Source organism: Lathamus discolor, chromosome 2 (assembly GCF_037157495.1).
Source record: "Lathamus discolor isolate bLatDis1 chromosome 2, bLatDis1.hap1, whole genome shotgun sequence".
Lineage (NCBI taxonomy): Eukaryota > Metazoa > Chordata > Aves > Psittaciformes > Psittacidae > Lathamus > Lathamus discolor.
This window is the reverse complement of record NC_088885.1, coordinates 116,242,197-116,267,348: the sequence shown is the minus strand read 5'-3', so window position 1 is coordinate 116,267,348 and position 25,152 is coordinate 116,242,197. Positions and strand designations below refer to the sequence as shown.

Genomic DNA, 25,152 nt, shown 5'->3' with positions numbered 1-25,152 from the left:
TTCTCAGCTCCCAGGATGTGTGGCCTGCTTCCCTGGAGGAATCGCCATAAAACCCATTTTACGGTGTTGGTTCAGACAAGAGGTGTGTTTTGAAAACATGCTGTCCTTGCACTAGTGGTGCAGTCAGTTCCCAGATGTAGGCTGATCAAGGTGGAGTTCTGATTTTCCCCTCGTCAAGCAGCTGTGGGAAGGGAGCCAGGAGTGACGGCTGACTGATGGCGGTGCTGAAGTGATGGCCAGGGATGGCCGCTGCAGTTTGGTTAGCTTCCTGGGTCAGCAGCAGTTTAATGGCTGCTGCCCCACAGGCACTGGTCTGGGGTGGACCTGGCCTCCATGGGGTCCCTGGCAAGGACGGACAGGGCTGGGCCCAGGCAACCCCAAACTGCCACCATGATGTCAGCGGTCCAAAGGGTGCCACCATATTGCTCAGCTGTGCTCCTGCAGCCTCTCCACTGCCCCAGAGAAGAGCCCTTCACCTCTTCCCCCCCGTACTGCAATTAGTAGTGTCCTTGTCATGAAAGATGAGCTGCTGGCAAGCTGCCCCAGAGAAGCAGTCACTGGCAGCCATAGCTGGACAAAGCCTCAGCACCCCTGGGCCTGTGCACAGCTCTCCTTAAGCTGCCTCTGCCTCTGCAGGGTGGAGGAAAAAGTACATGCTAAGAGAACAGGCTTTCAGCATTAGCAGTTTATTGTTACTGAGGTGTTGTGATAAATAAAGGTGACAAAGCCGCAAGCAAACTGCTGGTCCCTACCCAGCCAGCGCAGGTGCAGCCCTCGCTCACTGGCCGTGCTGTGTGCAGTGAAGAGGTGAGATCTCATCTCCTGCCCCAGAGAGGCAGTTGCTATAGGGGTGGATGGTCTGAAGACAGGTCTCCATCAGACCAGCCGTGCCCCTTGGCAGCTGTGTGGTGACCCTTGCAGTCAGTGTGGGTTTAGGAGTGGGATAGCCTGCCCCAGCAGCCAGAAGCAGGACCGGGAGGCATTGCAGCCATAGCTGCCTGTATTTGAGGGTGAACTCTCCTGGGCCAGACCTTGCTGCCTTTTCCCCCTGATCAGTAATTCCTGATGTGGTCTGTTTCTGATACGTCCAAAACTCTTGCTATAGAGTAGCCTTATTCTTGGCAAAAATAGACCAGCTACCCAGGGATGAGAAATGTACTAAACCTTGTAATTTAGTTACCTTGGTAACATCTGTAAGGAACTACTAGCGCTCAACCACTATTTTTTTTTTTCTTGATGTCTTTTATGGCAATACATGTTTATATTTACTTGGCAAAAGTGTGATTTATAGCCATTGTAGCTATTCTCCTGAACATTATCCTGACAGACAGTAGTTCCCATTTCTAACAAGCAAGGTTAAACGGCTACAAAAGCAAGTATTTGTCATCAAGTAGCTAAGCTTTTGCTAAGTAAAGCCAAAATGATGTAAATACTGTATTATTTTTCAAAGTGTTACAATGTTTGATCACATTTACTCAACACAGGAATTTTTTCAAGGGTTGTATTTTAGAACAAATATTAAAAATGTGTTTATTTTTTTTTTCTTTTGCATTGTAACATTCTCACACGTGTTTCAGCTGTCAACCAGTCATCATATGGAGGGGTGGGAGAGGGAGTGGGAGTTGGAAGAAGCATTATTGCTTATGATTACAAACCAAAACTAACAGCCTTGCTTTGGACTTGGTTGTTCCTGGATCTGGCTCCAGGCACAGCTCTCTTCCTACTCCATCATTCCCACTAAGCCATCTACATCCTGGTAGCAGCTCCTCATCACAACCCAGGATGCTCAAGTGCTGGCACAAAGAATTTTCCTAGGATCAGACTTGTGTGCTGCAAAGCAAGCAATGCCCCCCAGATTTTAGGTGGCTCTTTGCATCCTGTGGTTACTCATTTCTCTCCTCCCTCCCAACAGCAGGGAATTTTCTGAGCCCTTTAAAGGGAGGGGCATCCCTCAGTAATTGATTTAATTAAATTGCAACTAAATGTCACTTGTTAAACTGATAACCAAGAAGCCAATTACCTGTTAACAGTTCTAAATACACATTAGCAGTAACCAAAAAGTTTTTTTCTCTTAAATAAAGAATCCTGGAATTCTTTCTGCTATCTCAGAGCTTTTAAAATGAGTTGTAAATATGGATATTTTCTTATTCTGTTGTTTGTTTGTTTGTTTGAGGTTTTTTTTTAAAAGGGCCCTATGTTAGAATGCCATTTTCTAGTTCAGAATAATAAAACTGCGTATTTATTTCTAAACCTGCTTTTGGAATTTTACTGTTTTTAATGTGTTATATTTGTTAAGACATGCCTTGGGGTATGATAGTATGTTTATTAAGGGTAAATCCTGCTCACCTTAATCATTTACGAAGCTGAAATTCTTAAGCAGCCCCAGGTTTTTAAATCAGAACATTTCCATTGCTCTATTGAAAGTTGGGTTGGTGTACACTTTTAAAAGTCTTATACTAGGAATGTTATGTCATTTATTTTATATAAACTTGTATTTGTAAGAGGTAATGTAAAAGTGGTACATACCAAAATATAGCTCTATTTTTTATTGCAGCCAATAATTATATTTTACAAAACAAACAAAAGGTTCCTTAAAAACACATTTAAATTATGATTTTTGTTATGTATTTTCATGAAACTAGGTTGGGTTTTTTTACAGGTTTATAAAACAAAGGAATTAAAAGGTATATGTTCATAATGTGTGCCCAGTCCTTTTATTTTATGACATAAAAATGTTGGATGAATACAGCAAGCAAGCCACTGATGCTGATTGCTTGTTTGTGGCTCCCTAAATACTTAATTGAATTGGATCATTACCCATTAATACATTATTTTCTTCACTTTTTAAATTCTGATCTGAGGGTGGTGAATAGTTGATTTTTACTGTAATAATGATGAAGAGTCAACAATTTGGTTAATCATGTAGTTTCAAGCATGAGTATTTCTTAGCACATCCTTTAATGAATATGTCCTGATGTTTTTTTAAATTCCATGTGTATATAAATGTGTTTGTTTCTTTTCCATGGAAGTTGTTTAGAAGGGCCCAAAAGCAGATGGTATGTTAAGGTACTAATCTATTAGGGTCCATCTCATTCCATATCTCCAGTTTCAGTCTGTACACATTCCTGGCTGCTAATCCCCCAGTTTTGCTTCCAGCTTCACTATCTGCGACAAGCATAGGCTTGTAGAGGCCTGGGCAGGTGTTTGCACCATTAGCAAACTCATGTAGGTTGCAAAAAAAGAGGTGCTATAGAGACAAGAAGTAAGTAATAAATTGAGGGCCAAATTCTGCTGCTATTTAATCCATTGAAGGATGAACTGTTTTACTACTTTGTCTGCTGGCTAAAAGATTGTTTAGAAGTAAAGAAGGGCTGAGTAGTAGCACAGGTGGCAAATTCCGGTACTGACAGACAGGATCCACAAACCCATAAGCATGCGAAGACACATATTAATCCTACATTTCAGCTGTAAAATCTTAGGGGTAGCAACAAGACATCCAGACTTTACAGATGTAAGTTTCAGGTTGATAATTTAATCATTTATTGAGAAGTATTTAAAAATATGTTATGATACATGATGAATGAGCAAAGTGAATGAGCATCCGAACTAAATGAAGACAGGATCTTTGTTTCTGGAGTCAACTTTTCCAGTGTAATCTCTGCTGCCAGCAGTGAATACATCAGATGTATTTACATCGTATCTGTGCAAGAGGATGTTTATGGATATGACATATGCTTCTCTGCACTCTTAAAACCTGAGAACTAGACTCTCTCTCCATACCATGTGCATCTCTGTTGATTTCAGAAATATGCAATACTGCAGTAATGAGCATGCTATAAGAATCTAAATAGATCCATAGACATATGGGCAGGCAGATGGATTAAGGCAGACTTTGTCACTTTGTCCCTAAGAATCCTTTGTGATACTTATCTTCTGTGTACACAGTGACACTAAGGTGTCAGCCCAGATCATTTCCCTTAACTTAGTAATATTTTATGAATTTACATGAAGTTTTTACTTGAAAATGTGGAGTGTGTGTGCACATTTTGCAGAAATGTACTGGTGCTAGTAATATAAACCTTTCTCATTCTATTTTGAAAAACATTGTGAAGGTGTAAATTATGTTTGAACTGGATAGAGATGATGATGTGGCATGTGACTGAAAATATATATTTTTTAATAGATGATTCAGCCGCAGAGAGTTTTAATGGCAATGAGACCGTGGGACACAGTTCCAATGCTTCAGGGGGAACACACTGCAGGGAGATGGCAGAAACCAACAGTAATGGCAAAACAAATCTGGAGCAGGATGAGCAGCCTCTGAACCTGAGTGACAGTCCCCTCTCTGCTCAGCTGACTTCAGAATACAGACTAGATGATCACAGCAGTAATGGAAAGAACAAATACAAGACTCTCCTAATTTCTGATCTCAAGATGGAACGGGAGGCAAGAGAAAATGGAAGCAAGGTAAGATGCTTCCACATGCTCCAGATATAAGTGTGTAGCTTAGAAAAGGAGAAGATTTGTGAGGCCAAACTAAAGGTTATTCCCAACTAAGCACCTAATGCAATGTGTCTAATGTTTGTCACATCATTACGCCAATGCTATACATAGATTTGTATGCTCTGTGACACATATATGATGCATACGTACATTAAGTATATGTAGTTGTACATGGGGGAATACATATATATAGGCATGTATAGCGTGCTGACACAATGATGAAAATCAGTGCAGTTCTCCATTAGGCATGAATTTACTGAGAACTGTCGACATTACCCATTTGAAATATATATATATATTAAAATATGTATATAATGTGATACATATATGTATGTATAATACACTGAGATACATATATCTATGTATATTTATAGATGACCATCTCATTACATGTATTACATGTCTGTAGAATGAATTGTTATGAATGCTAAGTGTATATGCCCAAGCAAATTACTACATGTGAATTATCAGCATCCAAAAGGAACTGATTTGGTTCCTTCCCGATTGTTTATGTTATGTGGGCACCTAACCTGAATTAAAACTGACAAGTTTGTTTTAAGAAGCTGTAATCCCCTGAGGGCTTTTCTCTGTAGTTTCCATTATGTGGCTAAGGAGAAGTGAGGGTGTTTATATTGTAGATAAAGATAGATCCTACGGATTGGGCAGCTAGCTTTCTAGGTGAGTGTTTGTCCTGAAGGCATGCTGTCAAAAGGGTGAAGAAATGGCCTGTATCTATTATACATTGATACAGTCCATTGATCTTATTGGTGCCAAGTTCCTGTTTTGTAACTGATAACTGCCAACTGGACTGCCACTTTTAGAGCAGCAATAATAGGATGTTCGTATTGGATCCAAACAGTATTAGGCCTAGTCACTAGCTTCAGGTGGCCCACTACGAAATAACCTGACAACATAAATATACCTTGAACAGCCACATTTTTTGCAGGGCTTTGTAGTAGCAGTGATGAGGAAAACCACTTTTTCAGGTTAAGTATATTTTTAGGTATATGCAGAAAGGGATTGTACACGACTCATATGTAGAGAACATTTATTTATGCTAAGGTTTTAACTCCTGTCTTCATTGCCTGGGGATTAAAAATAAAACCTTGAAATGTTTTTTAACTGAAGTATCTGATTTTGGTGCATAGAAGGGAGACCAAATGGGAGATTGTTAGTCTTTCTTGGCCATTCCAGTTTAGCAAATCATGTATCCCAAAACTTTCTCCACAAAATCTTTATGAAAACCTGTTTATCTGCGTGGAATATTTTTGTTTCTACAAATTTTCATTTTACTGAAAATGTTCTGAGTAACTCTAGTGTCAGAGTTGTATACACTCCATTGCTGGATTTTCTCTGTACTTTGGCTGTTACACAGCGAGTCTCAAATTGGCTGATATGAATGGTATCGTCATTTGCTTAAGGGCACATTGTTCCAACGAACCTTTTATAAGCCAGTCACCCAAATATTGATAGACACACAGGCTCTTTTGCCTGAGGTACATTGCTTCTGCCATTACTTTTGCAAATACACAAATAAGCTTGGTGAAGAAAGTGAGGAGTCTTAATGCGGAACTCATTTATAGCTAAGACAAGAACATAACCTAATGTTACATTTCCAATTTTAATCATATACAAATCAGATGCAAGAAAAAAAGTATTAAAAAGTGTTAAAAATCTGTTAAAAATTCATAAAAATGAATTGAGATGACAATCAAAGACGTCTCATCTTTGTTATTCTACAAATTTTAAGAGGCTTGAATCATCTCCCAAACTGATACATTCTTTCATCACTCATTGTCATCCTACCCACTCTATACTGCCAACAATATGCAGATTTGTCTCCTGTTTTTGTCCCAGTGAAACTCATGTTGATGTTTACAGCTCGGTTAAGTATATGATTTATTAGATACGCAGCAAAATTTATTAAATATGGAGCGAAGACTTTAGGAAGAACCCACTCCTGGAATTAACAAAAATTGGTCAGAGATTTGTAAGATGAGTGTAGAGTAAAAGAATTTTTTTGTGGCCAATTTTGTGTTAATTATACTCTTATTTTTTAAATAAAAAAAGTTATAGTTTTAGAAGGAATAAAACCCTTTGATATATTAGAATAGATGGGACTGTAAAGCATCTCAGTGTTCCATATGCATACATATACACTCATATAAATCATTACTACTGTTTTACCTCAAGTGGCATCTTACATGCTAAAGAGTCAGAGAATGTTTTACAAGCCCTAGGAGGTCCTCTTGCCTTCCCCTGATGATTCAGGTTACTGGGCCCCTCCAGAGGAGTGTTCTGGAGGTGATTTTTGACAATGCAGAAGATCAGACTCCTAGTTACATGCAGTGCTCACTGGATGCACTTGGGCAAGGGTATCACATGGAACTAGCCAGAACTCTAATTCTCTGCAAAAAGGAGACAAAATAAATAATAAGTAAGGCTAACAGAGTACTGTAGTTTACTAGGAGTCACATCTCACATATCCTTTTTACCCAGAATGCACCAAGTATGTGGGTTATTTTTTGAAGTCATCCTAGTGCTCTCACAGCATCTAACCTCTAGCCATTCACAGTTGTAGCATTATTAGACATGGTTCTACCTGAATAATGGTGTAATTGGTAGTGATGGGTAAGAAAATATGTTTAGCATAACCTCTAATCATGTTTTCGTGAGAAAAATAATCTGCAGTGTTCACTGAGTATCAAATTGATGTGCCACTTCTTATAACGTAGTATTCTTAGACTAGGTATCTTTATTAGCAAAGAACTGAGAAAAGTTAAGTGAGAAGTTGGTGAAGAAAATATCTAGTTTCTCAATGAAGGGAAATATATTTTAATTACGGGGCTAGCGTTGCAGGAAGTAATACATTATGCTTCCTTCAGTTTCAGCAATGGTCCATTTAACCTTCAGAAGATGTTACTTGCTTGAGATGGCCAGGACTCTGTGAAATCCAGAGGCAAAGGCCTGGAGTTGGGAAGATGTATTGTCTGTCCTGTTCCTGCCCTGCTTTGTCTGAGCCTCCTTTTTGGATACTGCACTGTATATGCTTTATTAAATTTGAAGCTGCAGTTTCTCTGGTCAACTTGTAGCTATTCTGATCTGTTACTAGGTTTAATGATAACACGTCAGAGCTGAATCTAGCCACAGCAAAAACGTTTTTTTTTGGTTGAAAATTGTCAGTGTAATAGATCTCTTCCACCGAATCACAGATTTTTAAGGGAGGTTATATTTTCTGAAAACAAGCAATTTTGTTAAATTATATTATAGGTATTTGCCTGTACAACACTGTTTACAAGAGCAACATTTCCTCTGTGTGTGTAGTGGTGGGCTCTGCCATTTGAAAATACAGTTCTGATTGAAGATTTTGTACATGCTGCAGAAATAAGATCAGAAGTAGCAGTTGAGATAAAAATGAGCTTTTCCATCATATTTTTTTTTGTGAATCTGACAGCTAATAGGCAAATGTTTTTTGAAAATGGTTACTTCTTTGTGGAAGTTCAATTTTTAGAATATTTGTCTTGTCAATACCTATTTGAAGCAATTATATATTTATGCTGTATTGAATGTTTTGCTAGATAGTGGCCTCATTCTGTGAGAGAGTCCTGAATATCAAAACAGGGATACTTAACATTTTCCTAAAATCAGGCCTTCCTACACAGAGAAAGTCATTAGGAATTTGCCAGAAATTTAGGTTTTTTCAGGGAATAATAATTCAAGTTTTCTTGTCTGGAAAGCCTCTGATGAATAACTGGAGATTAGATAACCCTGTTAACAAATTTTAATTCAACTTCACAAACGACTAGGGTATATTGTTTAAAAGAATGCTCTGTTTAGTCACTTCAGAATATGACTTCTAAAATTGATGTTGATAACACTCTTTAAACAAGAATGAAGTTTAAGTGGACAGTGTAACTTTACTCTTTGAGTCCTCAGTTTCAAGCAGTGTGAATGTGTGGTAACCTGGTCTTAGTGTAAGATCATATGTCGAGTGCAGTGGAGGAAGTTGCCAAATTGGAACATAGCCTTAAAATCTGGTCCAAAATGTTTTACCATTAACTTAAAAAAATGGTATGCAAGAAAAAAAGAGTTTTTATAGTTTTAAATACATATATGTAAGTATTTATGTATATCTATATCTATATCTATGCACATGTATCTTTCTATCTACCTACTTTATATACTTCTATTAAGCTGATATTAGGGAACTGACCAGTAAAACTCAGATGTTCATAGCAATAGAACTTCCTACAATTATTTAGGGCTGAGCTGAAGTCAGGGATATTGTGTATAGCTGCAAAAATGTATACGTAAACTCACCTTAACAGGACTGGATCCTTGTACTACAAAAGGCTTATAAAATATTCATCTGTAAATTCTCTGCAAATGCAGAGCTATGAATTCAAATAACTTAGTGTGCATATAAATTATTTTAGATCATTATATACTTATGTGTGAGACTGCTGGGTTTCTCTATGACCATGGTGAGGTCTCCTTAGCACTGAGATTTTGATTTCTGATTCTTGTGTTATTGCTTTTTTTCCTAGACCATATATTTATTTTGAAAACTCATTATATAGCTTTATCTCTTCCACATCATTTACTCCATGAAATACAGCAAGCCCGCTCCTTTTATGTGATTTTGTCTCTTACGCATTTGGATAACAATGTTATTGTCATTCAGTATGGGAAAACAAGTTTTTTGAGCTAACCAGCCATACTTACAATGTGTCATGCATTTTACCTGGATTAATAAATATTCAGTATGTCTGTACTGCAAAGGACATTCCCAATATGAAAAACTACTCTTTGGGATTTCCCGGATAGAAACGTGTGCTGCTGATCATGAGGAGATAGATACATTAAAGTGAGGTAACAGGGAGGGCATACACCATGGGTCCATTTTGTCCAGATACCTGCTAATTTTGGACAGTTGGTTGATGTCTTCTTTCTTTCTACCAGACAAAATTTCTGATCGAAAAATTGGACACCTCCAGGCCCTCTGGGTGTATGGTAGGCTAAGTTCGTATGCATTATGTTTAGCTCAAGTGTGTAATTGGCTGCATGGAGAAGTGCACAACATAAGTAATTTTTTCTAAGTAATTTTTCTCCAAGTCTGAAAAGCACAGTTTTAAAGGAGAGAAGAGTAAATAATGATAGTTGCATTCTAATTGTAATGATACTGCATTCTAATATGGATGTCATTATAGTTACAGTGGTTCCCAACAAGGCAGAGCTTTCATGTAGTTTCTAAAAGGAAGATCTTTCTGTCACTCCTTCAATGAAGGGTTTTTGAAGTGTTTCTCAGGCTTCTTAATTTAGCCTAATGTAAACAGTGTTATTGTCATGGGCCACTGCCAGGGTCTGTTTATTCCCAACTGTTGCAACTTCAGACTGGTGTTGGAATGGATGCATTTACACTATCACAGGTTAACCTTGCAGGCTGTCCACTTTTAAGACAGATCTTACTCTAAGAAGGTATTTAAAGGCTGCATGGACCTGAAAGCCAGAGCATATGTGAAATCCTGGGTATTCTACTTTAAAATTTAGTCATCTTTGGTGTTTAGTCCAGCTGTAGAATCTTGTAACATTTGCTTTGCTGGAGCTCATCATTACTGAAGGAAACTGTGCACAACTGTCCAAGCAGCCTAATCTGAATATACAAATATACAGATAAGCCTGCTGTTACCTCCTGGTGCATCATAAATCCAGTTGGTTTCAAAAGTGCACATGAATTTAGCCATACACAGACTCCATCTCTGAGGAGTAAGGTGGAGTTTCAATGTGTTTCTTTCTTTCTCTCCTTAAATATATGATTGAATCTTCGTAAAATATCGAAGGTCATTCCTAATCACATCTGACATGATGTCTCTGAGGCATGTGAAGTCCCTGTCTGTGTAGTTCCCCTCTGCCTCAATTTTTGTCTACAGGTTTTCTTGGGGAATGGTCAGAATACAAGGGAACATACAGCTTCTTCCAAAGCAAGTGGAGACCTTGGGAATTACATCAGGCTTTTATATGAATCAATAGTAGCTTACTGAGTCACTTAGGAAGTAATTTATTCAAAAATTCTAATGAAATGTGTAACAGGTGTACATCTACTTGACGAAAGGTAAAATGCAGACGATAGGTGTTTGGCATGTTGAAGAACAGTGTTGGAGACATTTATTTGTTCATTGTTGCCTTTAAAAAAAAAAATTCATAACTAAATAATTTCTCATTTTCTTTTATCTTCTATTGATTCAAGTGGCATAGATTGGTTTCAGTTGAATTGGCACATTGTATATGGTGCTTATATGAGCTGGTTACCTCCATGAGAGGTAACACACTTCTCCGTAAAAGAAGTATCATAGAATCATAGAATAGTTAGGGTTGGAAAGGACCTCAAGATCATCTAGTTCCAACCTCCCTGCCATGGGCAGGGACACCTCACACTAAACCATCCCACACAAGGCTTCATCCAGCCTGGTCTTGAACACTGCCAGGGATGGAGCACTCACAACCCCCCTGAGCAACCGATTCCAGTGTCTCACCACCCTAACAGGAAAAAATTTCCTCCTTATATCCAATCTATATGTCCCCCTCTTTAGAGTGTACCATTAAACTATGCATATTTTTTGTTGGTTTTGGTAAAAAGAAAATACTCTTTTGCCCTTCTAGTTGATGCTGCCAACTGCCAAAGTTACAGATAATGAATCTGGATTAGCAGTTAGTTAAGCCTTTCAGAAAGCAGTTTTTGACTCCAACTCATCCTCTCCACAGGACTTGTATCTCTTCTCTCCTGCCTGATATTGGATCTCACTACCTAGATATGGCATAAAAGGAAAATAGATATTTTGGGTGTTTGTTTTAATTTTATATCTTACTTCATTCCATCGTAAAAAAGTGTTAAAGCAATGACATATTTTGTTGACTGCTGTTTTGTTAATGCAAACATCTTAAGAGTCTGCAGTCCAGGTGTTTGGCAGCCTTATTTTGTGTCTTAACTGTTGAGACTAGGAAGAAGCTTAGCATGAAATTGTGTTTGCTACTGTAATGAATAACCTATGAGGAGGAAAGCAAAGTCTGGTGAAAGGTACAGGCAGGACAAGTTATAACAGTTAGTAGCATACTAGATTTTGAGGAAACAACAACATAAAAGTGGGGTAGGGTGCAAAACCAACATGATATACACCCTGTGGAGCAGCAAGGCATCAGCACAGAGTGAACCCGCAGCTCTACCAGGATTCAGCCAACTTCTGCTATTCCAACCACAGCACCAAGGAGAGGAAGGGAACTTCTTCCAACTATGCCTTAATTGGTATCTAAGGAATTTCATTGTTGCTGCTTTTCATTAAATCCCTAGAAATAGCTTTTTTTTTCTGAGGTTCAAAAGTAAAAATGGCTAAAGAAGTGAACTGAAGCTGAAATCCACCCCTGCCAGCATTACGTATAGGTGACACAAGGCTACAACATCTTTTGGCTTTCATCTCACATCTTTGGTGTGTGAAGGCAAGCTGAAATGTTCTTTTGAAGTATGTCTCTTTTCTTTCACTGCTGTACTCAGGTTTTTCCAAAAGTAGCAGGCATGCCAGTGTTTTTCACAGCTCCTTGGGAGGTAAATAAAGTACAATGGAAAGGGATAGGCCTTTTTTATGTATGGAGAACATTAATGACAGGAGAACAATAAGTGTATGTAAGGAGTTTCGTGATCTTCTCATTTTTTCCTACTCATTTACCTATATGAAAGTGATACAAACTACCCTGTTTTATCTTTACCTACTTCATACATACATTTTTTATAGGTTGGTCTCATTGTAAAGAGGTAAAAATGGTATTTTGCTTTACCATTTTATTAACACCTTGGCTTTACTTTTCCCTGCTATTAGGAAATGAGAAGGCTGAGAAAAGTACAATTTTCTAGCTCCAATAGTCAGTTTATTGGCTGTTTGGAGAAAGCAGAATAGTTCTATGAAGAATAAAAGGTATTTCTTCATTATGTGCCACTCTTCTATAGGGAAATTGTTATAGGCCACTAAGAAGATTTTTAGTACCAAAAAATTGATGTTAGTTTAATGGTTTAATAACCCTTTTACTTGAAAAAGAAGTTGAATTTTTAAAGCACTGTTTTTTCCAAACTTGAATCTTCTGATTTTGTGGGTTGCCCATAATAAATGGCTAAGTAGAACTTCGTTATGAAGAGAGACAACTATAGGTGCATGAAAAAATCAGTGCAGTGTTTGTGAGAAAATACGAATGCTCTAGCATTCTCTAACAGTCACATTCATTAAAGTCCTTTGTCTATGATAACATCAGTTCCATGTTTAATTCCTCCCATTGGAAGTACATTGAGTAGCAGGTTTTCATGTTCAGTGAAAGCTCTTGAAAATGAAATTGGTTTCCTGCAGGGCATTCATTACAATGATGTAAATCCAGATCAATTAAACTGAAGTTGATGATGCTACTCCAGATTTACATATCTGTAATGGAGAATACAATCTGGCTCCATATGCATATGAAATCCCAGCTAATGTACAACTGGCACAGAAGAGAATAACTTTTAATGTGACCTTTTATAAATGTTCTCAGAAGCTTTTTTTTTAAAGGAACAGGTGCACATTGGTCAAGTATCAGACAGTGGTGCTGTTGATTCCAGATTGCATGTGTATTACTCAGATCCAGCTGTCTCTCCTCATTTATATTCACCTTTGGAGTCATTGGTCCCTCACGCTGAAACAGAAGCAGTCATAACTGGAGGAGATTCAGGACTTTGTCCAACTTGATTTTAGTGGCTGGACATCTGTTCAGACAACAGAAAAACCTATCAAGTATCTCTGCAATCAGTGAGGTAAGTTGTACGAGATACTGTGAAATGCTACTTCCCTTCCTGTTTACAGCCAAGAACTTACAACTCCACAGGCTGGTAATCCAAGTCTGTACCTTTCAGGCAAATTCCTATTAATTTCAACCAGAGTTTGTTCCGATAGGTACCTTCAAGGCTGGGCCTTGTTCTCTAACTCTTGCTTTTGTGGTGTTGGGGTTTTTTGTTTGGTTGGTTGTTTTTTTTTTTTTTTTCCTTAGGAAGGAAATTGAATTTGTGCTGAGGTCCTACCAAGCAGTTCACTGCAGCTTTTTCTTCTACTTCTGTTCTCACCTATGGAGCTCCTCTACCAACTAGAAAAAAACTGAGAGCAAATCTTGCTCTCAGAAGATTAAATACTATTTGACGGTAAATTGAGCAAGATATAATGGGGCAGCAGTAATTGCTACCTACTGAAATTGTGGTTAGTCTTAATATTATTTACAGCTAATGAGCTGTCATTTTTTATTTTTCAGATGCAGAATTTGAAGACCTGATCCTCAAATCTAATCTGTGATGAATGGCCTGATAATAGCCCACTTTCTACACACATTACACTCCTCCAAAACTATACTGTTATTCAAGAAGTTGATAATCCTGAAATGTTACCCCTAATTTTTTCTTCTGGTATAGAATTATTTTCCATATACTAAGTCAGCTCCTGAAGAAAGGGAACAAAGAAGTAAAGATGTTTTTCCTTAGTGATTTTTATAACAACATATTGCTAACATTTTAAAATAAATATATTTTTTATTAGTTGTCTTACAGATATCTCACTTTCTAACCTTGTTTTTTGTTGAATGAATGCCAGTAGTCAAATGTCTTGCTGAATGCTTGATACTGTTTCAAACTGTGCTTTTATGTGCTCTCCATTTTCCTCCTACAGCAGTTGCTGGGAATAATTAGGTACAGTAGAACACTGAACACTTACTTATTCACGTAACTGTATTTGCAAGGTGATGTGAGAAGTGAATAGGTCAATTTTTTCATACAGGAAAGAAGGAGAAGTAAAATTCAACTTTAAAACTATTTAGCTATTTTGTTCCCTTTGATCTTTATCTTTATTTCTAGTCTTTTAACCCTCCTTTTGCTGCTTCAGCATTTTCTGTTAATTCTCTTCTGTTCTCCTCCAATTGCTTCCAAAGACTCCTAGGAAGACCTGTCTGAATTTTCATTTTTTGGAAATAAATAAAGTGAATAATAAATAAAGTGAAAAATAAGTGAGGTAGATTATAATATCGATTACCAGAAAAGAGAACTGTAAGGAATCACCTGAATTATTGAGTCCAGTCCTCTAGAAATGGCAACCTAGGTAATAGACATTTACTCCAAGAGGATCTGCAACAGTTCAGCTCACTAAACCTTCAGTCTTATATGAAACAACAGTGGTGCAGTTGTAATATGCCACAGGAACAAAGTGAGGTACTGGTATAATTGTTGATGTCCTAGATCCCTGCAACAACCAGGGATATGCTAGGTGGATTTCCCAGATGGTCTCTAGCAGTATCTTATTCCCTGCAGAATAGGGAGTAAAAAAGAACAGCCTACAATAATCCCTATCAGTCTGCTGAGGTTTTGTCTGCCATATGTTTCATTAAAACATCCTGCCTTATATTTTGCCTCTAACAGTGACTCATTTTGAATGCTTCAAAGAAACAATTAAAAAAGCAGCATCTATATTAGTTCTTGAGACAGGGAGGGGATGGTGATCTAGGTAAGCATCGAAAGCTGTGAAATATGTGGCATGTTTATTAAACATAAAAGACAGTGATCAAATAATTTCGCAAAATGGGTGGTAATGAATAATCCACTGAGTGCTACAAGTATTACAGAACAGTTCCTTGTGCAATCAGCAAAAGGTCCTGGAAACTAATATTTGAGAACTGTGTAAACAGTCAACACTTACTTTTCACTGGGCACTAATGAAAGAGCATGAAAACATGAGCAACTGAGAAAATATGCAGCCAAAGATAGGAGTCTGTAACTGCTGTGAGCTTTAATTCTGCCCATGTAAATGTGGCATATCATGAAACATTTTAATACTGGATGAATTCCATATGCATCTGTGGAGTTTTTACTAAGCTGCTGCTTCTTGGAGCTCACAGCGTTTCTATGAAATACTGCAGCTGCTTCTTGGATCTTGGCATGGTACAACTGAATATTTCTCATATAGATGCTTCTTCTCATCCGCTGCTTTGGTCACAGACTGTCGTCCTCAGTGTCCATTCACACCTATTCAGTCTGTGTTTTCTTAACTCTTTTTATCATTAATATGCCACTAGCTGCTGCCCAGAATCATACAAAGAATCAGGAGCATACGAAGAATTCACATATCTTTTTGATGCACATGCAATGACACACACCTTAACCTCTGTGTACAGGTGTTCCAGCAGGCAAGAAAGTGTGATTATCTTTCATACGCATTTTAATTAAAATCAGGATGGTATCTTGTTTGTTGCTTCTGACTACATTTTATGTTTGGATAGAAGTCATGAAGTAATGCTTCCTCCTTCTGTGTTTCCCATGGCATTTGGGAATTAACTGACTCCATCAGGAAGATCCCTTGTAGAACTATTCAGAATTTCTGCCCTGTAGCTTCTGTCATTGAGCTCCTGGGCTGTGTGGTTTCAGGATGGACAGAAGAATCTGCATGAAAAACAAAGAAAGGTGAGTTGATTTCCTTGGGTGTTACCATGAATGGCCCCAGTGTGTCCTGTCCGCAGTCCCCAGCATCATACTACAAGTTATAATATCAGCTCTCAGAAGGACACATGAATATTCTTTGGGCCCTTTGTACTGTATCAGTGATATATAAGGGTTTTTTTACCCCCTCTGAATGCATGTATCTTTGTCTCACTTTTTAAAGCTATTCATATGCTCTTAAAAAATGTTTTACAGGTGAAACCCCGTGGGACTGGACCCATATCAAGAACTGTATTAAATTACTAAAATAAAGGGTTTTAAAATTTCTGTTTCACCTAGTGTGTTGCATGTGTGTCACCTCATACCCTTGTGGTTTCAATGGGAGAAGTAGGGATGGAGGAATGAGATACAGGCATCTTTTGAAATACGCTTTTTGGGTCATTTGTGCCTTAAAGATGACCGTCTCACCAAGTTGATGCTTCTGTGGTTCATTAGATGCTTTTAAAAATGCACCTCTATACATAATCATGCAATTATGTACCTACCCTGCCTTCAGGAAACATATCATATTCAGGGCTCTGTAATACTGAAAAAAGATATTGGAAGCCATAGTGGATTTGAACAAGTGACAAAACACTAAGGAGCTGAAAAACTTTCTACACAAAGAGAGAATTGCCTTGTTAGAGATAAAGCAGTAGCAACTTCATCAGAGATCTCACTGGTTCGTACAAATTCATAAATTGACTTTTATTTTAGAAGACAAAGTTATTCAAAGACTCAGAATATGAAACTTATTTAAGTTAGGTTGGAATTGAGATAAAACATTTTTACAATGATTGTAACCAGCCATTCATATTTAAGTAGTTAATTATGACACAGAAATTTCTGCATAAGGTAGTTCTTTTTCTAGATACTTTTTTCCTAATTAATCTGAAAGTTACTTGGCATGATGTATTATATAGGAAAATGGTGACAAGTTCCTGTTCAAGAGTTACCAGGTGAAGTTCTCCAGTGCAAGCATTCTCTTCTGAGCTTAACATCTATTGATCTATAGAATGTCTTGAATTCTTAAAGAGCCAAAAAGGCTTTTAGCCCTTAAGACTACCAGTACCCTGGCATAAGTTTTGAAAAACTTAGCATAGATGTCTGTATTTCATAGCCATTAGTACTTAGCCCTGCATACATCTGCTTTGTGGTATAAAACCCAGGACAAAGTATTTACTGCACTCACTATGACAATTCAAGAACATTCTTTTTAGTATAAGAGGTAAGTAGTTCTTTAAGAATATCTCTAAACTCTATTGGAATAACTTGTTGTCTTTCTTATTGTTTCTCCTTTTTTTAATAGGAAATTGGCACGGTGTATGCTCATGGCTTTGACTCCCTTTTTTCATTATGTTTTCTCCATTATGCTATGTTTAGACTTCGATTGGGTGTGTTTTTTGTTAGTTTGTCTTTTCTTTAATGCTCACGTTATAATAATGTTTGCAGTACCAAGAGCTTGTATCTAGGGCTGTATATGCCAAATAATAGCAAATAATAAAAAAGAATTTAGGCTATGTAAATCCACTGTTCGACTGTGAGACACTCAAGTTATTTCTACTTGGACTATTCTGCTGATGTGAGGTAGGCACTGTCAGTGGTGGCAGGATCTTAAAAACTTTTGCTCCACCTTCTATTATCTGTTCCTAACTGAGAGTTATGTCCTTTAACTGTATATGATGCTGCAGTGCTAATTTTTACATTTGTTGTTTGACATCTATAATTCGTATATTTAAGTTTAGGATATACTATTTCTAATAAGATAATTCTGTGCATAATAATTTTCTTCCACACAAATGAGTTATTTATACCTTCACCAATATGTTTCTTGCCAGAGGTTCCTGTATATTAATTCTTTGGATTTACATAGCACATTTGGAATTCTGAATACACAAATACAAGTAACTCAGCTTAACATTGGATCTGTCTCTTGAGGCAAGCATATTCCATCACTGTCTATTGATTAGTAAATACAGGCATGTCATAATTCGTTGACTTTCCCAAAGCCAAAAAAATCTGTAGGAAAGCTGCAGAAGTCATCTGCTTCCTGCATGCTATACCTGAACATTAATCACAGTACTTACCTCCCGACATTACTGTTCAGTTAGAATAAAGAGGCATAGAGTCAAGTTCAACTGAATAGCCATTGGAAAGTTTCCTCTGGTTTTATTGGCATAGTTAAAATTCAAAGACCTTAAAGAAAAAATAATGTTTGTTTTCATTTCTGCTTTGCTGGAACCATGATGATGACATATTTATTGATTGTGGTGATAAATCTACTATGAAATATATATGTATATATATATATATGCATGCACAAGGAATTCTAAGGACTACATTGTTAATACTTATATGGATAAACCTTAGTTGCCTTAAAGTTAGATGCTTTCCTTAAATTTAAAGCTTCTGTGCATAGTGTATTTATGTAATACAGAAGTTAGCAGCCATGGCAGGTCATCCTGGTTTTAGATAGTAGAATGGGATGCAGTTGCATAGAGATGGGCATTTGGTACTCTTGTAGGGACTCTTGGATAATCTGTGCTCAGCACACACTTCTGTGGAAGGATGTGTCTCTCACACTAGCCTTGTGTCATATTTGCCAGCATTGTACAGTGCTCCTATTTCATCCTAAAACAGCAGTGGAGCTCAATTGCCTTTCACCTAGTCATCTGGTTCCATCTATATAGGCTCCTCTCTTGACAGTCAGGTAAGTTCAGAGTACTGATGCTGTAGTCTTTTTTATGTTCCTGAGGATGGACGACCAACATTTGGCCTCTGACTTCTTTAAACGTGTGTCAGAACATGGCTCTGGCCTCGCAGGCTTGGAATGGATACAGCCATTAATTTGCTGATTGAATCATTGATTGAACTAAGTAATGAGCATGTAGCCAAAAGTGAGAGAACTGCAGGATGATGAGACTGTAGAAGCATTGGAATAATTATCTAAAGCTATGTAGCATTGTGATTTCTGCTGCTTGATAATGAAAAGTCAAAATTTTCAAATCACTGATGCACTGGACTTTAAATCTATGTTTTCAATTTATGTACAAAACATGCATGTGTGTGTGTGCCTTTGTGTACCATTATCAAGCAAGTTGTAACACTTCTTCCTTAGGTATTACTTTTCACTATACAATCCTTGCTTTACAGTGCTTGGCTGAGTGCTCTCCTTACTGCTAAATTTATGTGCTGCTTAATAGGCCTACGTAATTTCCATGTGTTTCTGGCAAGTGCTTTTGATGGTGTGCCTTTATACACACCTTGAAATCACAGCTCCTTTTTCCAGTAGCCTATTTTCCAAAACTGACACACTTCAGCCACCAAAGTCGTATAACTAATGTTGACACCAACAGATCCTGCAGTAGCATATATATACTGCTCAGTGGTGTTACATCAGCTGGGCACTATGTTTGCAATTCACTGTGGGGGGGGGGGGGTTGGCAAGTGTTAAATGAAACACGTAGCATAGAAAACATTGGAAGATTAAAAATATTAAGATTTTTTTTTACTTTAAATAGCAAGGAATATACAGAGCTGAGTGCAAAAAGAAGGTATGCTAGTGCTCCATCTCTTGAAGTGCTCTGCAAAGTCCTGCTGCTGCAGCTCAGAGGCTGGGTGTGCAATAGCCTCCCTCTTCCTTCCTTCTTCTTTGAAATGGCTTTGTCATCAGAAAATGAAACTTCCACCACAATGCAGCCATTTTAGGCCCTCATTTCATCTGCCTGTTCATCCCAATTGACATAGATGACTTTTTATGTTATTACCTCCTGTCTCCTGTGTTGATGGGAACCCTTCTTCAATCAGCCATACAAATTAATCCAAGACAACCGTGCTGTGATCTGCCACATAATTACTTATTGAGAAAATTCATCTCAGAAAGAGGATCCACTCTGTATGGTGATCTTCTCTACACACAGGATTATCCCAACAGATGATCTTACAACTTTCAATATCTCTCCTTTTACTTGTGCCAGAAGCAGGTTTCCCCTGTTGCCTCTGCTGCAATATATGAAGGTAAACACTATCAGAGGAATCAGAAAAGCTGCCCATTCAAAACACAGTTCACAGTTGGAGTTTTACATTACCGCTGCCTTAGTTCCCTGACCTTTTCTGGTCATTTTTTATTTCAGCAAAGACTCAGAAGGACAATTTATTAACTAGAACAAGTGGTGAGGTTGGCAAGAATAAAAGACATTCCCTATCTGATCTTGGGAGTGCGCATTTTGGGTCATTGCTTAACTTTTAATAAAGTTTCAAGTTCTGAAACTGTGGAGAAAGTGTGGAGAAGCTAGTATAATGTTACGGAGACTTAATTTAGCAAGGCCATGCAAAATGAAAAAAGTAGTATTTCCACAGAGCAGATTCACTGAAGATTTTGCTGATTATGGGACTAGATTGGATGCAATAATATGTTTAAATGATACTTTTGAAGAAGCTATTCCAAAAGTTTTTCTAAGAGAACAAGGAAGGAAATGATCCTGCGTGAAGCAGTTCAAAAGTGAGACTGTCATCTGAGCACTGAAGGGAATTACTTCTGCAAATGGCATGTCAGTACTTAAAGCAGATTTGGTCATCAGTGTTGGAGAGTAGCAAGAGTGAGGCTCCTCCAGCAGGGAAGTCAATCAGGGAGCTGAGGGTGGCCCTGACCCAAGGACAGTGCTCTGACACAGACGTAGCCAGCCCCATAGCCTGCAGGGCAGGGGTTCTGACAATAGCAGATCCAGCCAACAGCCCAGTGATCAGCAGACAAGCAGGAGGGGATGGGCAGGTCGCAGTTCAGTGCACCAAGTGCTGGCAACAAGCCAGAAGAAGCCTGAGACAGCACTGGCTGCCACTTGCCCATGGCATAGCTCAGCAACAGTGGGGCTCCTGGGAAGGGGCACAGATGTGAAAGTCCCGGGAGAAGAAAAAATAAGGTCCGATGCTGCAGTCAAGATCCTGACAAGAATAAGAATTAATGACAGAAAATGTATAAGGGTTTTAAGTGGTACTGGTAAAAAATTAAATGTTAACTTCAGTGCCCCTTCCTATCTCACATGGGAGGAATTGTATGAACTCTGAAAGGGCAAATTTCCATGGGTTGTACTCAGGCTACAGCCCCGTATCTTACACAGTGGAGATGTTTACTTCTGTCTGGTGGAAACGCAGAATCCAAGATATGGGAAAGCAAATGGATGACATTTAATTTCAAAAATTAATGTGCCTCACTAATCCTATCCTAAAGCCTTTCATCCTTCCAGAAAAAACCCCACATGTTCTTAACCTTGAATTAGTTAATTGAGGGCAGTGTAATTTTCGGTGATCAGATCAACTGAAGCACTAACCAAGGTAAACACCATTTTTGGTGCACAAAGTTAAGGCGTAAAGAGTGTTACCATAGCTCCAGTTATGTAAAGCCTGAGAAACACGATCTCTGCAAAAAATAAGGCAGCAAAACCTTAAGTTTGGTCCCATGATCCTTGTGTCAGATGTTTATCTTTAGAGGTGTGCCAAACCATGGATTTGCCTATGGTCATTAGACTGACCAGTGCTGGGTATTTTAGGATCAAAAAATTAAAAATACAAAAATACATTGTAGAAACATTACTCAGGAACTGTCAAGTTGAGGCTGTTTTATTTGCAAAGAATGCAAGATAAATAGTCATTAGGTTTATTTCAAGGTTTTTTTATAAAACAGGTACTGACCTTGAAAATAGTAAGTGTAGTCCGTAAAGCAAAACCAAGTGCTGTAGTGTTTCTTCTTGAGAGTTTTCCAACACTTCACCACCTTTTGTGGTGTGTGTGCAATTACACTATATTCACTTCTTCATTTTGACAAGATTATGAATACAGATTATTTTCTTACATAAGATATTAGCATGAACATGTTAGAAAATATTTTGGGAGTGGTGGTAGAGGAAATGATTCCTTGTGGTTAGTTACGAATGATAAATCTTTGGTGAGGGGTAGTGATGGATCAAACCAGAAGCTTCTCCAGGTCTTTGAAGCCTTGCGACTGAATGACTTCGCTCCATCTTCTTTGCAAGGTAGAAAACAGACCTGCCAGACTCCAGTGATTTTTGTGATCTCACTTTTGGCTACTCTTCATGAAGAGGAAGGTTGAAGAAAATATAGCTTCCCTCATCCTCCCTCTGGAGTTTGTCTGAGGGGTGGCTTGCAGAGAATTCTTTTGCAAATCAAGAAGTTTGAGGTAGTAAAAAAAGAGTAGTCTGGGAAAAAGGGTTGAAAAGTCTCCTATAGTTTTGTCACACTGATAATGCCGTCAAGGAGCATAGTTACGTATCCTTTTCCTTGACTTTTGAAAAGCTGAAAGGTAGAAATTTTTGCATTCAGCTTTTAAACTTGTGGCTTTGTGGTTTTAAAGAAAGCTATGGTTGTCCTAAAATTCATGTGGAACTTCGATTAAGCATATCATGCAAATTTATTACCAATTAAAAACTACTGGATGGTACATTTGTCACAGATAACAGGGCCTTGAAAGGCAGTGTGTTAAAAGGAACATTGCTGTGCACAGGCATATTGCTTCATACATTAGTTAACATCTCACAGCTTTGTTAGATAAAAGTAGGTACATGGAAAGTTGAAGCTTTTTAAGAACATCACGTTATCAAATCATTTTCATGAATGTTATTTCATGCCTTCAGCAGATTTTGTATAAACATCACTTTCTTGCCTTCTGTCAAGCTGTTAAATTATATTAAATAAAAGAAAGATTAACTCCCAGCCTTATTCAGCATTGTGAACTACATAGTAATGCCACAGAACATACTTGTACATATATCCAGAAAAATAATAGTACGTGCTCAAAGTGCTATGGAAATGACTAATAAATATGGGACTCTTACCTGTATGGATAGTTTGAATTCATTCTACCTAGAGCAAGAATTTGCAATATACTTGTTAGATCTTTTCAAAGTATGTCTTTCCATAAAAATACGTTCAGATGCAAATTGTTGATCAGAGATTTTATGTCAGACTGTTCCTGTTTACTCATGTCCCAGGTAGGAAATGTTTTTTAAAATCTTGACTACAAGGAAAGCTTTATCCAGAAAAAAATACCGGTTGGCTATCCATACGGTGCCGTTGATTCTATCAGCATGAAAAGACATTTCTTGTGGTGCTGATAATTGTCTTGATTTTTTTTTTTCTGAAGGAAGTGGTTTTTGCTCTGTCAGTTTGTCTGTCCCTGTATAACCTTTGAAACTGGTGACCGATTTCATTCCTGACGATGTTAAGTTGCTACAAGTTCTGTGAAATTCTGCATTCATCTCAAGTAGAAAGGCCCGGGTTTCTGCCTTCCTGAGGGCCTTTCATTTTGAGAGGCAGAAACTGCTTGGGCAATGAGTAATCTCCAATCATCTCCAACAATCCCCTCAACTCTTGCCTTGTAAGAAGTGGAAGAGATGTGGAGTTGAAATGGAGAAGGGACACAGGTGAGGTCTTATGGATCTAGGACATATGTCAATAGAATACCAGGTTTATTCAGTTCAACTTTGTGAAGACAAACCTGTATAATATCCTGGATATTTCTGTGTAGGAATCACCGAGCAAATGTTAAAGCTATTCCTTTACATAACTCATAGAGAGGAGCTGCCAGAGTGAGTCACATCCCTGTATTTTGTTTATTGCTTATGCCACTGTTGAAAGCACTTACTGCACAGAAAAATTCAGTAGCTTGAACCAATATTGTTGCATTAATTTAAAACCAGTAGTACTGGAGTTTCAAAATTTTTGACAAGAATGAAGAGGTCATATATACCAGAGAAAACAAGTTTCTATATCCTTTCATTGCCTGCATGGTATTACTTTTTAATAATGGAAGACAAAGCTATTATTGTCCTATGCCACACATGAGCTGATGTTCAAATAGGGCCCTACTAGAGTGGTTGTAAGCACAGGGTCTACAAAAGGAAATCCTGTTGTATTTACTTTGTTGACTATAAGATTGACATGTAGTTTAGCAATGGAATGGAAAACAAAATATGCAAAGTAATGTTACATATGTTGCCATACCCTTACCAACTAGTAAACACTGATGGTTTATAAATTCTGGCATTGCAAAGCTTGACAGTGTGTATACCTTTAAAAATTGCACTGGTACAGATGTGTTTCAGGAAACCTTCTGTGGACCGTTTTCCAGTCATAAAGCTTTTTGTTTGGATTGTAGCTACAAAATAGATACAAAATAGATAGCCTTTTCAGACTCCTTACAAATTCCTTGCGGTGAGCTGAATCACAGTTTCATTGAGAAATCTTACATTAAGAGACTCACGTCTCCTAATGCCCAATACCTACCTAGGTAACCAGCTGAGATGCTTTCTAGATGCACATCAGGGAATCTCAAACTCTTGAGTGCAAAAATCAGTAAGGCAGGAAGAGCAGATGAGTTTGTTTCACTTTGTACAGCTATCTTTAAATCCACTGAATTTAGATTGTACCCTAACCCTTAGCGCACACACTGTTAACTTAATCCTGAAGAACCAGGAAAGATCTTGGGATAAAAAGATGTTTTCTTGGTACACAGTGCAAATCCTGGCAGGTAAACCAGCTTCAGGTATGTGAGTACTTATTTGACCCCATATGATCTTCTGCTCTATGTAATCAGCTCTGAGCTGTCCCTGATGCAGCTCAGTAGGCAGAAAGCAAGTTTTGTGCAGGAAATTACCAAGAGCTGTGGGGATGCCAGTGCCAGGTGATGAGGCCAGATGCAGGCAGCAGCTCTGGCACGTTAAGGGAATGGCTGCACAGATAGTGCAAAAGAGATTATTCTCCTTAGGTTCATTAAATCTGGTGACTCACTAGGGAAGGGGAACTTTTGCTAAAGTTATCCTTGCCATTCAGATTTTAAAATTCCTGCTAGCTGGATTTCTGATCTGTGGCCTGGCTGCCCAACAGAGCAGAGAGAATGCTACTTCCAGTGACAATGACGGGGTGTTCACAGAAAACTCTCCTGTCCCTTGCATTCTGTGCATCTTGTATTTGGGTTTAGTAAAATACAACAGATGAGAGTTATGTTCCCCATTCATACTCCAAAAGGATCTCAGCCTGTAGATCACAGCACTCCATGTCTTGAATTCAGGTAGAGCTCTGTGGAAGAAGAGAATGAGTGAACACATGGTGTAGGC

General features: G+C 38.0%; 1 protein-coding gene across 3 annotated transcripts in view; it reads left to right on the top strand.

Annotated features, from left to right (window-relative positions):
* Positions 1 to 25,152, top strand: part of NOL4 (nucleolar protein 4) — a 196,310-nt gene that overhangs the window by 113,050 nt on the left and 58,108 nt on the right. For all 3 annotated transcript variants that reach the window (XM_065669358.1, XM_065669357.1, XM_065669356.1), the window contains exon 6: positions 4,184 to 4,467. In XM_065669358.1, coding sequence (XP_065525430.1) covers positions 4,184 to 4,467 — 284 coding nt within the window. The remainder of the gene's footprint in view (positions 1 to 4,183; positions 4,468 to 25,152) is intronic.